The sequence below is a fragment of the Trachemys scripta genome, chromosome 7 (genome assembly GCF_013100865.1).
Source record: "Trachemys scripta elegans isolate TJP31775 chromosome 7, CAS_Tse_1.0, whole genome shotgun sequence".
NCBI classification, from domain to species: Eukaryota; Metazoa; Chordata; order Testudines; family Emydidae; genus Trachemys; species Trachemys scripta.
In genome coordinates, this window is record NC_048304.1 from 82,667,618 (window position 1) to 82,682,669 (window position 15,052).

At 37.7% G+C, this 15,052-nt stretch overlaps 1 protein-coding gene and 1 non-coding gene across 2 annotated transcripts in view; both read left to right on the forward strand.

Annotated features, from left to right (window-relative positions):
• Window positions 1–15,052, forward strand: part of CCAR1 (cell division cycle and apoptosis regulator 1) — a gene marked incomplete in the record, with an annotated part of 43,758 nt that overhangs the window by 17,388 nt on the left and 11,318 nt on the right. Inside the window, 11 exon segments of the mRNA XM_034776274.1 lie at window positions 300–414; window positions 497–689; window positions 1,972–2,101; window positions 2,387–2,548; window positions 3,518–3,743; window positions 6,918–7,031; window positions 8,223–8,389; window positions 9,137–9,347; window positions 10,145–10,228; window positions 11,128–11,313; window positions 13,645–13,836. Coding sequence (XP_034632165.1) covers window positions 300–414; window positions 497–689; window positions 1,972–2,101; window positions 2,387–2,548; window positions 3,518–3,743; window positions 6,918–7,031; window positions 8,223–8,389; window positions 9,137–9,347; window positions 10,145–10,228; window positions 11,128–11,313; window positions 13,645–13,836 — 1,780 coding nt within the window.
• LOC117881137 lies at window positions 7,986–8,048 on the forward strand. The gene has a single exon (XR_004646711.1). It is a non-coding gene; the product is annotated as a small nucleolar RNA SNORD98 (small nucleolar RNA).

Below are 15,052 nucleotides of genomic sequence, written 5' to 3' on the forward strand. Positions count from 1 at the left end.
ACTCTAGAGATCTACCCCTGGGTCCTCTCTCCCTTCAACCCTAGGATCTAACTGTAGTAAGGTACAGTGTGACCCTAGATACATTTTGTAAGATGCTTAAAGTATAAAACAGCTCCCATCTCTTCCTGGTCAGTTTCTGAAGTGTTGTACATGAAGTTGCTGAACCCAGAAGCATGGCTCTGTCTTACTAGTAACTCTTACATTTTCCCCTCATAACTAACTCTTCAAGTATAAAGCTAATTTTTGTAGCTAAACAACATTTTCTTATAATACAACTTTTTTATTTTAAAATTTTGCAGTGCTGTTAAAGGGAAGACGCCTCAAGTAGGAGATAGAGTATTGGTAGAAGCTACTTATAACCCCAATATGCCTTTCAAGTGGAATGCACAGAGGATTCAAACACTTCCAAATCAGGTATATGTGGTTACCCAATCTAGCTCTTGTTGAATTCTTTTGATTAAGTTAATTGACAATGCATTCCCTCTTTTTCCATTAGAACCAGACTCAAACCCAACCTTTGCTTAAGACACCTCCAACTGTACTTCAGCCTATTGCACAGCAAACTGCATTCAGCGTTCAGGCGCAGCCACAGCCACAATCTCTGTTGCAGGCACAAATATCAGCAGCTTCTATTACACCTTTGCTTCAGACACAGCCTCAGCCTTTATTACAACAGCCACAACAGAAAGGTATTCCTCCAAAACATGAAATTGGTTTTTCTCCCTGTTGTGTTGATGTAGGTAATGTTTAAACCTGTTCCATCACAGGAATGAAGTAACAAAACCAACGAAAACTAAAATGAACATAGTTGATTGTAGAAGAGCAAGACTGTATCATTTTCCAGGTTGAAACATGGAGTTATGTGAAGAAAGCCATACAGTATGTGGAACTCAGCTGTAGTACCTCAATAAAATCTGCTAAGGAAAGTTCCTCTGGACTGCTGCAATTCCTATGATTTAGAGATTGGTTTTATAATCTAAAAACAAATCCTCCATAAAATGTAAAAATAGTATTTATTCTCACCGACAATATCATGCAATTCAAAGTACAAATTGGAATGTAATTCTAAAAGATCCACTGAAACGTCCTGGAAAACTTAGTTTTTCAAGTTAGGAGAATTCTTATGTTTTACAACTTTTTTAACGTATTTGCTACATTCTGCTTATTCTGCATCTGGGCAAATAATCCTTTAATGTTGTATTTATCAAGAAGATTGTTGTGATGTCACCAGTATAATTACGATGATATATGACTAATAAGTAGCAGAAGCAGTACTCCAATGAAACAAAGGGATTGATTTCATAAACATGTTGCCAGTGATAAAGATTAGGAAAGAAAAACCTATAACACCATTTTAGCAGAAATGATTCCTGAATAAAATATCGACCTGTATTCTGGCAGGTACCATTAGGGCACGATATTTAGGAATATTTTCCCAAGTTATGATATTTCAGTTAAGTGTACTATTTTTGGACATCTTTTTATCAAAACTATTTGGAGATGGGGTTAAATAAATGCAACTACAAATCCAACTGTCCACTTGCTTTTCTGAGAAGAACTCTAATGAAAGGTCAATAGAAATGTATTTGTTTTTTCCCAGTATATGCTTCAAAACCTGAATATATTCTGTTGAGTTGAAGATATTTCCTAAATAATCCATAGCATTTTGTCAGGAAGTTTTTTAGGTGATTACTGTAATAGCATCTATTAAGCCATTCAAATTTACTGCACAAATTTAAAAATTGGCTTTAAGGTATCTTCTATTTCACACAGTGAAGAAAGGCATCAGAATGGTGTTTTTGGAAATACTAAGCTATTAAATATGCTGTTTTACAATTGGTTTATTGGTGGACAAAACACTATTAAGTGAATTTTAGAATGATTTAAAAATATTCAATATTTATAACAGTTTATAATAGGCAATGGTTCTTAATTGTGCTTAAATCCTAAAAATTGTTTTTTATTTTTTAGCTGGTTTGTTACAGCCCCCTGTCCGTATAGTTTCACAGCCTCAACCAGCACGAAGACTAGACCCTCCATCCAGATTTTCAGGGAGGAATGACAGAGGGGACCCTATGCCTAACAGAAAAGATGACAGAAGGTGTGTTGTTGATGACACATCTGCTTATGGAGTTCATCAAATGTTATGTTTAATTTTCTGAGTATAGTTGAGCAGCTTAGTCCTGATAGAGATTTGATTCTTTCTTTACTCATAGACTGTACCATCAATTTGTTTTGGAGATGAAAAGTTCTATATAAATGCTTCTTGTTGTTTGAATGCACTGTATCTTTGTAGAACTATTGACCTGTGAGAGGCCTATTTTCATAAAATTTGCTGTTGCATCTAAAATGAGCAATGTTCATATCTTATATAAATTTTTTTAAGTCGTGAAAGAGAACGAGAGAGACGTAGGTCACGGGAGAGGTCACCCCAGAGAAAACGCTCCAGAGAGAGATCACCTCGGCGAGAGAGGGAAAGGTCACCTCGAAGACCACGGCGTGTTGTCCCGCGTTACACAGTTCAGTTTTCCAAGTTTTCGTTAGACTGGTATGTTCATTGGCCATCAGTTTTTTGTTGAAGTTCATTTTTATATAGAAATGAATACAGATTATTGTAAGATGCACGTCTCTAGGCTAGCTCAAAAAAACACCCCCAACAACTACCTTGGATTTTTCATGAATTTAAACATTATAATCAGCTTGCTTCTAGACTACATAGAGAAAGCATTAACAGATGTTGGAAAGCTGTTTGCCACGTGTGTGACTCAAGCCCAACGTTATTTGGATGTTTTTGATTTTTGAAGACATTTAGCTTACTTTTTCCACTTACTGAAATTACTCTGTTAAAGGCACACCAGATTGTTCCCTTGGGTAACCTGTAGAGTTATGTGCAATGAGACCATCCTCCAGTGGCTTTAGTCATTGTAGGCAGGGCATACTTCCTGTAGAGCTGATCCTTTATGGGTTTCTGTCAAGTAGGTTTCTCCATCCTTCATAAGCAAATGTGTGGGTAGATTCTTAAGAATTTTTTCAGTGAATATAAGTTAGTTCCACTTACAACTTCTTGGTTCTTGTAACTTCTTGTAAGTGGAAACCATCAGAAAGTACTGACACTGAGATCGTTTTTTATGCACAAAATCTGTATTCGCGTGGGGCATTGCCAGATCCCTTAGTGCAGGTGGATATTTCTCAAAAGCTTTATGTAGTGTTGCAGACATGTCGGTCCCAGATTAGTAGAGAGACAAGGTGGGTCAGGGTAATATCTTTTATTGGACCAACATCTGTTGGTGAAAGAGACAAGCTTTCGAGCTACACAGAGATGTTGTCTTCGGGTCTGGGAAAGATACACAGCTAAATACAAGATTGAACTGATTGTTTAGCATAAGTAGTTAGTACATATTCTAAGGGACCCATTCAAGGTGAAGTGACCCTTTAAACATCTTAGTGCTTAATTATTTTCAGATTAAAATCCCTTGTTGTTGTACCTTTTTAAAATACATTTTTCTTGTTCTTTCAGCCCTAATTGTGATATGATGGAACTGAGACGACGTTATCAAAACTTGTACATCCCTAGTGACTTTTTTGATGCTCAGTTTACATGGGTGGAGGCTTTCCCTATGTCAAGGCCATTTCAGTTGGGGAACTACTGCAATTTCTATGTAATGCACAGAGAAGTAGATCCTTTAGATAAAAACACTGCTGTCCTTGATCCACCAGATGCTGATCACCTGTACAGCGCAAAGGTTTGTATGACACCTTATAGTTTAACTTTTCATTAGAAATTTTTGAAAACAAAAGGGGTAAGATGGCAGAGAGAAGCTTGTGAATACACTTGCAGAGTAACATTTTTCTAATTGTTTTTGTCATCTCTTTACATTTACTTTCCTTAGCAAATAGTTTTTCACTCTGCTCAAATGTTTTTAGTTGAGTCTTGTCTATAATACAGTAAAAGCTCTTTTATCCGGCACTTCACCAGCTGGCAAGCTCTATAAACCAGCATTTCTGATCTGCACTGAAAGTCTGGTTTATAGTGCAGCTGGTGCAGCGTTGGCCTGGGAGGGGCTGCGGGGCGTGCTCTGGGAGGGAGTTTGGGTCTGGGAGGGGGCTTAGGGCAGGCTGTTGGGGACCGGGAGGGGCTCAGGGTGCTGGATGTGGGGGGGAACTCATCTTCGGCAGCTCCCCGCAAGCTGTTCCCTGTCTCTGCTGTTGCTGGCGAAGCCGCGGCCAGCCGGCTCTGCAGGCACGCTGCCTCCGTTCCCCCTCCTCAAGCGCTGACTCTGCAGCTCCTAGCCCATTGCTTGCAGAGCTGCCTGGTCATGCCTCCGCCAGGAGCAACAGGGATGGGGAGCCGCTTGCGGGGGGCCACCAGAGGTGAGTGCCCCCCCATCCAGCACCCCGAGCCCCCTCCCATGCCCCTGCCTCAAGGCGTCCCCCTGCGTACTCCAAACCCCTCCCTCAGAGTTAACTGGCATTTTTAATTTACTGGCACCCCCCCTGTTCCTCCAGCATGCCAGTTTAAAAAGTTTTTACTATATTAATATTTTGTTTAATAAACTGACTGAGGTTTGAGTGGATGTTAGTTTTCAGTTTTCTAGATCTTCTAACTTAAAGGTAACCTGCAAATACTTAAAGCTTAAAATAATCAGTAACTGTAGGATAATGGTTGATGATGGTTTAGTAGTTCTATCTTTTGGCCCCTGGGTTCTTTCTTCAGCTCTGCCACTGTATGACCTTGGTTACATCACTTAACCCCTTTCTAGGCCATAGTTTCTCATCTGTAAAATGGGTGTTATGATGCCTGCCAACCTGAGGGGGTGTATTGAAATTAATGTTTGTAAAGCATTTTGAGATCTTTGAATTAAAGAGATTGCAATTTATCTGTTACCAGACAAAATACTTACATTTAGGTATTTACAGCCTTAATGCCATCTATCTGTTACTTAACATCCATTTTTTCAAGAGCTTTGCATTTATCTTGAAACAAATAGGTTAGACACCTGGAGAATTTGCAGTATGATTAGTCTAGGCAAGAGTAAGGTGGTATTGAGTCACTGATGCAATTAAGATACCCTCCGTTTGAGGCTAGGATGGTTTCCTGCATATCAGTTGTTCTTTGAATAGTGATACAGGAGTAGAATTTAGGCTATTGAATGGCCATAGTTGTTCTTTTCCATAGTTGTGTACTTGTTTGGTGTGTTTAAATGTAAACTTAACTTGGAATTTCCAAATGTTTGAAAATCTGGGGGATTTCAGAGAAGTACAGCATTCTCAAAGGATTTTCCCATAAATAGCTGGTTATAAACTTGTAACATATAATACACCTCTACCCAGATATAACGCGACCTGATGTAACACAAATTCTAATATAACGTGGTAAAACAGTGCTCCGGGGGGGGCTGCACACTCCGGCAGATCAAAACAAGTTCGATATAATGCGGTTTCACCTATAACGTGGTAAGATTTTTTTGGCTCCCGATGACAGTGTTATATCAGGGTAGAGGTGTATAATGAACTCATAATAACTTAATCATATTTTTTGCCTCAGAATTTCTTTAGGTTTGTAAGATTGCCATCACTAAGACATTTTTAGGCAGTCAGTCTGATGCTTATCTTGAGATCTCTCTCCTTCTGGTCCCCAGAATAAACTGCACCTCTCATCTCCCGCCACCACACACACACCAAATGTCGATCCCTGCATCCCATTCTTCCTGTTGTAGGGGAAAAAACTAGCTGTTGAGAGAGTGGGGCACTCAGTGCATTTATTAAGGAGTGGTCTCTAGACAGCTAAATGGGACTTCATTTTCTCTCTAGACTGGTCCCTCCCATATGGCTTCCTTCCTACCTTTCCCCATGTAATGGTGATTTCTTTCCCACTGCTCTTAGACTACCTCCCTTCTCAGTTGAGTTCTCGGCCAGCTATTCTACATGTTGGGACCATTGAGAGTCCATAAACTCTGCATCAGGACCATAATAAACATTTAAAACATCTTAATAACTAAGTTTTGTAAACAGTCTTCCCTAAAACTAGTCAGATGCCCCAGTCCCTTCTAAGGCTAGCAGATAACAGCAAATCTGGAATTTCTAGACCAATCTGTTCTAGAGTTGGTAACATTTTTGTAAGAAGAATAGTTTCTCTTTTAATCCATGTGTTTCCAAAAAGCCTTGTCTAATTTACCTTAAACTTCCAGAAAAGTTCTACCTCTGTGTAAAATCTGTCTAAAATTTCACTTGGTTCTAGTGAAGTTAGGGCTGAGAGTCAAAATCAGGAATATAGTGGAAACCTTGCTTCAAGCTTAATGAACTTGTGTGTTTCCATAATTAATGTTGGTGTAGGAAATAAGTTTTTGTTAAAACCACACTAAATAGTGGTTGAAAGAAGAGAGGTGGTATTAGTATCTTAGGTCAGGTTGTAACAAAATGTGACAACAGATCATGTTATGGCAGTATTCAGAAACCGAGATCCTGATTGAAACCAGAAGTGTGCTCAGTGCCCATCGCTGTGTAGGGCATTGAGTGCATAATACTAGAGTTTGTGAATGTGTTCAGTAAACAGTAGGTTTTCAAGTTACCTTTTCAAATATAGTGTCTTAATTACATATCATAGTAACTCAGTGCTTTTGTATATACAGTAAATATGCTGACACTAATATAGACAACTGACTACCAGACTCGGTGTTTCTTTTCTGTTTTGGGTGTCTTAAAGATCATTAGAATAAATTAGAAGTAGTAGGGTCACTCTGACTTGCTACTTTAGGTCCCAGTCCTGGAAATACAATGCACATTCTTACTGTTGCACACAAGTAGTCCTGTTGACTTCAATGGAAATACTCAAGGGGGTTAAGTGTTGGCAAGATTTGGGTATTTTACAACTGTTCTAGGATATCTTAACAAGGCTGGATTAATTGATTCTGTAACAGGTGATGCTGATGGCTAGTCCTAGTATGGAAGATCTTTATCATAAATCATGTGCCCTTGCTGAAGATCCACAAGAACTTCGTGATGGATTTCAACATCCTGCTAGACTTGTCAAGGTAAAAAATGTATTTCAGCAGGAGGTACCATGGGAGTTCAGATTGGTGGGACAAAGGTCTAAAACTTGAGTATTCAAACTGAAATATCTAGAGAGGCCTAATTAGCAATATACTTTTTCACAAGCATTATGATGTCTTTCAAGTCTCGGGGTGAAAAATACCCAATTGGGTCAACAGTTAAGTAGAAATATTTTTTCTATCCAAGTTGAAATTTAAAAAAGATCCTTGGAATTAACACTCTGTTGCTGCAGAATGTACTATGAAATTTCTGGTTACTATAAATACTTATTTTATTCAGTAATTGATGGAGGTGCTTGAGCCTGTGGTCTTTAAAACACTCCCATGGCCCTTTTTGCCATAAATAAGCATATTGGACTCTGAGTCCAATCTGTATTGCAGTTGGGTAACTTTGATTGCTCCCTGTGGGATTGGATGGCTGGGGTGGGATCACTTGCTAATTGCCCTATTCTGTTCATTCCCTCTGAAGCATCTGGCATTGGCCAATGTTGAAAGACAGAATACTGGGATAGATGGACCATTGGTCTGACCCAGTATGGCTGTTCTTATTTGAAGAAGGTACAATACTTACTTTCCATCATGAGCTGTCATGTAGTGTTACAGCTGGATGGTATTTAAAGGCATCTGCTTGTACTTCAAATGTGGTTGCATTTCAGTAGACAAATGAACCCCATAGTTTATCATTTGTACATCAATCAGTAATGCACTTTGGGATTTTTGGATGAAGTCTGCTGTATAAATATCAGTCATTAGTTGTTTTACTAGCTCATTTTTATAAGGCAGTATCTGTTTATCTCTGTTAGAATTGAGACATTATTTTTACCTTTTATCATAAAGATTTGTCTGAATGTAGCCATATTACAAAACTAATGTTCCTCAGCATAATCCTGTGCCCATAAAGTAATTTTTGAATGGAAAGTCTTGCAAATCAAGAATGAGTAATGATGTTTTAAACCTATTCCATTTCTGAAATGCTGTGGAAAAAAATTAGCTGAACTCTTTCTTGATTGAGACTTTTAATTTTGGATTTCAGAATGATTATTTGTAGTCTACTCATGGATTTCAAAGTTAAATGTATATTTCATGCTCTCTGTACCCTATAGTCTTATTCTTACAGTTTGGGGAACTGTTTTTCCCTATCAGGGAAACATTCAGGAGACTTTTTTTATCCAGTTTTTAGTGGGTATGAAAGGCAAAGATGAAGCTATGGCTATTGGAGGACACTGGTCCCCATCACTGGATGGACCTGATCCAGAAAAGGACCCCTCTGTGCTGATTAAGACTGCTATCCGTTGTTGCAAGGCTCTAACAGGCATTGACTTAAGTGTGTGCACACAATGGTAAGTACCGTTCTCCAAAACAGAATATATTATAGAAATAAATGTTTTCTGATTTATTCTTAGACAGAACTGTTGTTAAACACCTAAACCATTTTTTCTTTATTAGCAGCCGGTGGTGGTGCAGGTAAACTGCTTTTGAAGGGATGTTCTCTTTTGTAACAAGAGGTTGATTGGTGCCAAATGTGTTCAGTAATGCCTCAAGAACTAATTAAAAATTCTGAATTTTGTACATGTTATGCTGTAATTTTGTAATGGTTGTTTGTTGAAAATATTTTCCATTTCATGCATAGCTGGAGAAGATCGTCAAGAGAACTTCATTTCATTATTCTTTTGTAAAGAATTAGCTGTTGGTTATATAGCCATATTTTTTTCTTGATGAGTTTATTTGTCCTGTGTTGTCTAACACTTACCACTGTTTTACCAATTTATGAATGAAGTTTCTATTTAACACTAAATTTAAGTGTTTCAACTTTTACTTTTAATTGAGGATTATATTTCCTAACACAAACTGGCAAGTACATCGGTTTACCTATATCAGTCAGCATATTGTTCACTCGTCTCCATTTTATCTTGCAATACATTGTACAAATGTGCCAAAAGAGAAAATATGGCTTCCATAACTTTTTCTTTAGATAAACCTCAGATTCTTGCAGCAAAGTTTCTTTACTTGATGTGCTACAAGTGAACTAGGCTCTTTAAAATGTATTGTAGAATTTTTTTTCCAACATGCTTCTTCCCTTGCAACAGGTACCGTTTTGCAGAGATTCGCTACCATCGCCCTGAGGAGACCCACAAGGGGCGTACAGTTCCAGCTCATGTGGAGACAGTGGTTTTATTTTTCCCGGATGTTTGGCATTGCCTTCCCACCCGCTCAGAGTGGGAAACCCTCTCCCGAGGATACAAGCAGCAGCTGGTCGAGAAGCTTCAGGGTGAACGCAAGGAGGCTGATGGAGAACAGGCACTGAACGCTAATCCCTTTTTCTATTTCTGCTTCTCACAGGCACAGGAACACAGGCACAAAATGCACACCACATACTACACAACAAACATACATAAGAGGAACATAACTGGTAACAATGACTGGTAAACCAGCTTTCAGCAGTATAGTGAATGTTTTTTATTTCAGCTAGTATACTAACTTTTAATGTGTGTGCTGATACCACAAATGGAAGTAAATTGTGCTTTTGATGCGCAGAACATTGTTTTTATCTTCAACTAGTTGCTGGAATCTGGAACCAGTTGTTGAGTGAGATTCAGTACTAATAGTAGTCTTAAATATTTTGCCATTTTCTAAAATTTCTAAATTTTCTCTGGTGGCCAGTTCTAATTATGGTATTTGAAATTGGACAAGAATTAGTCTGAAACACTTGAATTTCAGGCCACGTGGCTGATCAGCATCTTGGGATATTGAAAGGTCTGACTAAATCAAGAGTGACTATGGATGTTTGAAAATTGGGGCAAGATCACACACTGTATGGTTAGCGGAGACCAGCAGTGTCTGTGTATCCCTGACATTATTTGTGGTGTATCACCCTTTTGCGTTTCACAGATCTGGCTTTTATTGGCTGATGAGTGGCACTGTGATCAGTTATGAAGTGGTAGAATGTGTGTATGTGGACTTGTCTAAACAATAACTTTAGGAGAAGACTGTCTGAAACATTTGTGACCTTGCCACAGATCAGCAACAGAATTTTAAAAAATAAATTAATTACTCTTAAACTTTCTGAATGATGATTTCTTAATTTTATTTGCCAGGATGAAGAGGAAAAGGATGATGGGGAAGCTAAAGAGATCTCTACTCCTACCCACTGGTCTAAACTGGATCCAAAAACAATGAAGGTAACTGTTGAATATTTTAGGTTTCTTCAATTATACAGTATATTTTTATTTTTAAGAACATTATTGATATCAAGAGCCAAAGTTGTGATACATTTCTTTGCTCAAACTTTTAAAACTAGTGCAGTTTTTTTGAAGTTAAACAATGCTTCTGTTTTATCTTCTTTCCTAATTTTATAGGTAAAAAACTCTTTTAATGATATCTGAATATATAAGTTGTGTGTTAGTGTCTGTTATGATTACAATAAAGGAGCCGTAACTATTTCATTGAAAGTCTTCAAACTGTGTACAATTTAAAGAAATCAGTTAGATTTATTTTATTTAACTGAAAGTGAAGAGTCTACAGTAATCTGGCCTATATACTTATACTCAAGTGAGATTTCCTTCTCCAGTGTTTAGAAGAAGGTTAATTTAGGAAGACAAAGTTCTTCATTCATGTTTCCTATGGAAATATTTTATTTATATAACATATTTTGATGTATACAAACGTAAAAAGTAATGCTTACAACTTCCTCTGGACCCTTACATAATTTAACTCTCATATTAAATATGATGCTCAACAATATACAGAACTATAATCCAGTAGACATCATAAGACAAAACTCCCTCCACAGTAGACATAATAGTGAAAAATAAATAAATGAAATCTCCAACTTCTTGCTTACCGCTACCAAAATACCTTCTAGAAAAGGGAGGGGCTTCAGGAGGATGAAAAGAGAAACCAAGAAAATGTGTTTTGCTATTAATATATTTTTATATTTAGTTTGTTCCAATGTTGATGAAAAAGGATTTCATTAGCTAATAGACTGTAGGTAATGTTTGCATTTCTGACTTCAGCATTATTGATTATGTATATTGCTATGGCACCCATCAGTACCACTTACACAACTTCTGTTTACTAGGTAAATGACCTTCGCAAGGAATTAGAAAGTCGTACTCTTAGCTCTAAAGGACTAAAATCCCAACTGATAGCCCGACTGACAAAGCAACTGAAAGTAGAAGAACAAAAAGAAGAACAGAAGGAGTTAGAGAAATCTGAAAAAGAGGATGAGGAGGAGGAGGATAGGAAATCTGAAGATGACAAAGAGGTTGGTATTGAGATGTACTTGGTTTAATTTTAAAATGTTATGCAATGCAGTAGAGGGAAATAGTTAAATCAAGATTTTATAGTTCTCCACTAGCCAGATTGAGAGTCTGGACCGGGAAAGGCTTTTTTGCTCTAACTTGAACTGCTGATTTGTAATGAAACCTTTGTCTAAGCTAAGTCGTTTGAACTTTTCACCTCAGTGAACCCAACTCAGAAATATAAACTCACTGAAAATAGATATGCCTGAGTTAAATTATTCAGACCATTTAAAAAAAAATGAGGGGAACAGGAAGAATAAATTACTTTGTAAGATTTTAACTTTTTTTAACATTAAGAGGCTCAGGGAGTTCAAGTATATTGGCTTTGCACATTTTTCCTCTTATGAGCTATGCACTTCTGGTGCTACAAGTTTCAGTGAACCATTTTGAAAAACGTTCAGAATTAATCCTATGAAAAGCTACAGGACCACAACTACCTCGGTTCCTTTCCATCGTTAGTTGCAGACTTATGGCTTGAAAATTAAATTTTAAGTTTTGGCTAAATCATAGTAGTTTTTAATTTTCATCATATAATATAGTGGTAGTTTCCATATTCACAATGTAGTTTCGTTCAGGTTTTTTTCTGTTCCCCGTGGTGCTGCACAGAGTGTCTCTAGTTGATCTGAATAAAAAAATCTGGCTTCCAGGAGTGAGCATTCCTGCTCCTCTGGGATGGCCATTCCAACAACAAAACTCGATGACTGATGTCTGGCAGAAGGCAGTTCCCTGGTGCATTATTCCTTGTGCCCTGCTTCTATGCCATGGTGCCAAAGGTAATTCAGGGATGGGTGCCAAATAATAAAAAACATGTAAGAAAGACCTTGGTTTCAGCTCTTCCTACTGAAGTAGATCTTAAGTGCTGAATGCTTAAGTCTGTCCTTTTCATAAGCATTTGAAATCATGCTTTAAGCAAAGGACCAAGTGGAATGTCGTTGTCACCAGACACTTTAAAGATGCCAAAGTGCAACTGTTAGCACCAGAAAACTAGTTGCCTGTTACTTTGATGCCAAAGACTTGCCCCAGTGCCCAAAACTGAAACTCTCACTGCCACAGGCATCATTGTTACTGAAAAGCCTGCTCTGAGAAGGGAATTGGTCAGTGGTATGTCTTCCATAGGCCCATCTCTGATGGTTCATTTGAGTCCTCCTTAGGTAGAGGCCTCAGTTCCTCTTACTACAGCTCTGGAAAAGATGGTGTAGCATTGAAGAATCGTCTCTACCCCCAAGACCCAATGCTGACTCCCAAAAAACAATGAGGCACCATAATTCCAGGGAGTACTTTGGTGTTGGAGACCTTTGTGCTGTGAGCGACTTGTCCCTCAGTTTGGAAGGTGACTCCTTTTTCCTTAGTGCCAGCCCTGAAAACCTTGCTGGTTCCTTCTGCTTCGAGGAATATTTGTTACATGTCTCTGGCCACTGATGCTGCGCTGAGTGACAGTTTCCCCAGAGATGAGTTTGGTATTTTTCCTTCCTTTAGGTTGAATCAGAAAACAGTATATTAACAACCAAGTTAATCAAACTTGAATATGAATAACTTCATATAGCAATCACATAGTTTCTTGGAACATTGAATAATGTGCTGTTTTTAAAAGCAAGCAGAGACTGTGCTTGAGTATTTTTAAACAGCAAAACTTTTATGTTCTTGGCTTAGCAGTTAAAAAGCTAAAATCTGTGCTTTTTGTTGCAAGATGAAATTTACTGCAATCACATTAAAAAAATGGTATTTTTATTTATCTTTGTTTAGTCTGTAGCAGTTGTATCTAGAGATATTGCATATAACATGATACCCTGCTTAAAAAAAACAAAACCAAATGAAAATCAACCACTTAACATCTAAAGGTAAATCTGTGCTGCTTATATGCACTGGGGGAAGGTGGTGTAGGGAGCTTTTACTCTTCTCATATAAGAAATTTAAGGGCTCAAAAGAGCCCCGGGAATGTCTGCTAACTTGCCAGCTTGCATATCATACCTCCTAAGAGACATAATTTGGTCCCGTTCCAGCTATCAAGCAAGTACACTGCAGTTAGCACCGTGTGCTAGTAAGGGTTTGTATGTTGCTCCTTACAGAGGATCTGGTACTCCCACATACCCTATGGAATGTTGCCTTGGCTAACAGGATTTCTACAGCAGAGGATGACGCTGGATAGCATCCCTATTTTCTCTAGGAGCCACTGGCCCACAATCTCTGTTAATAAATTTCCCAGCACTGAAACCTTCTATCCATTCTGTGAAAAGCAGTGAGCATGTAAAGCTAATATATAGAAATTTAATCTCTAAAATGTTTTTATTTTTTAGGAAGAAGAAAGGAAACGTCAGGAAGAAATGGAGCGTCAACGACGAGAGAGACGATACATCTTGCCTGATGAACCAGCAATCATTGTACATCCTAACTGGGCAGCAAAAAGTGGAAAATTTGATTGTAGTATTATGTCTCTTAGTGTTCTTCTGGATTACAGGTTGGAGGATAACAAAGAGCATTCTTTTGAGGTAATTTGTTTCCTTTGTATCTAGTACAGCATAATGAAATGCAATTTTAGTGAGTTCAGAGTATGGATGTTGTACTGAGAAATACCAACTTTTCAAACCAAATATTTGAATAAGTACTTTTAAATGCAATAGTTCTTAGACTCTGTATTTCTGTTGCAGTGGAAAAGATTACTTAATATAGCAGAATTTGAATAATATAACTTACTACTACAACTGAATCCTTATTTTCATGTTAGCATCTATACAACTGAATCCTTATTTTCATGTTAGCATCTATAGCCTGAAATTCTAAATATTAAGGTACTAGTGTAAAAACACAGACTAATTTCAAGTGAAGTTTAATCCTTGGTCCATACTTCGAAAAACTGTGTAGGTATTGATACCACATTTATCACTGCAGTATGACTGCTTTATAAATTCTAAAAGAAACACTCAGGCACGCGCGCGCGCTCGCTCTCTGTCTCTCTCTCTCAAAGGGAACTTTTCCTGAGGCTGTAAGGCCAATTGGGTGTTTTTTCTGTACTCATGAATATCTTGCGTATTGATATGATGAGACGTGTTAACACATTACATGTTCAGAATATTATGTCTTGCATATTAATACATAAGCAGTTCATGGAACTTACATGATTGTCTATGCTAGTCACTCTCATAGGTACTGTAGCTATTCCTCTTGGTGTATAGAAATACCTTGGTATTTCAGATACCACATTTTGATAACTTGTTAAATATTGTATTGGTTTTATTTAAATGACAAGCATCATGTTCAGACATCTGTAATTACACTTTGTTTACATGTGTAGTATTTTAATCAACATACTCTTGGCTCAGAATTCGTACTTAATTGCTTTATTAGGATATCTAACTAATATTTTATGACCTCTTTAGATCACCATAGTGTTTGCCACGTGCACTATCCATTTGCAAACCTCTTTAGACAATTTTGTTTTTCCTTTTCCGGGATTCCTCCATCATACCTCAAACTCCCTGGTTTATAATTACCAGGTCTCTGCTTTCCCCTTTGAGCATTTTCCAAGGTCAAGTCTACTGATATTTTCCTTATGTTCTTGATATATCTTGTGGCACCTTTGAGACTAACAGAAGTATTGGGAGCATAAGCTTTCGTGGGTAAGAACCTCACTTCTTCAGATGCAAGACATCTGAAGAAGTGAGGTTCTTACCCACGAAAGCTTATGCTCCCAATACTTCTGTTAGT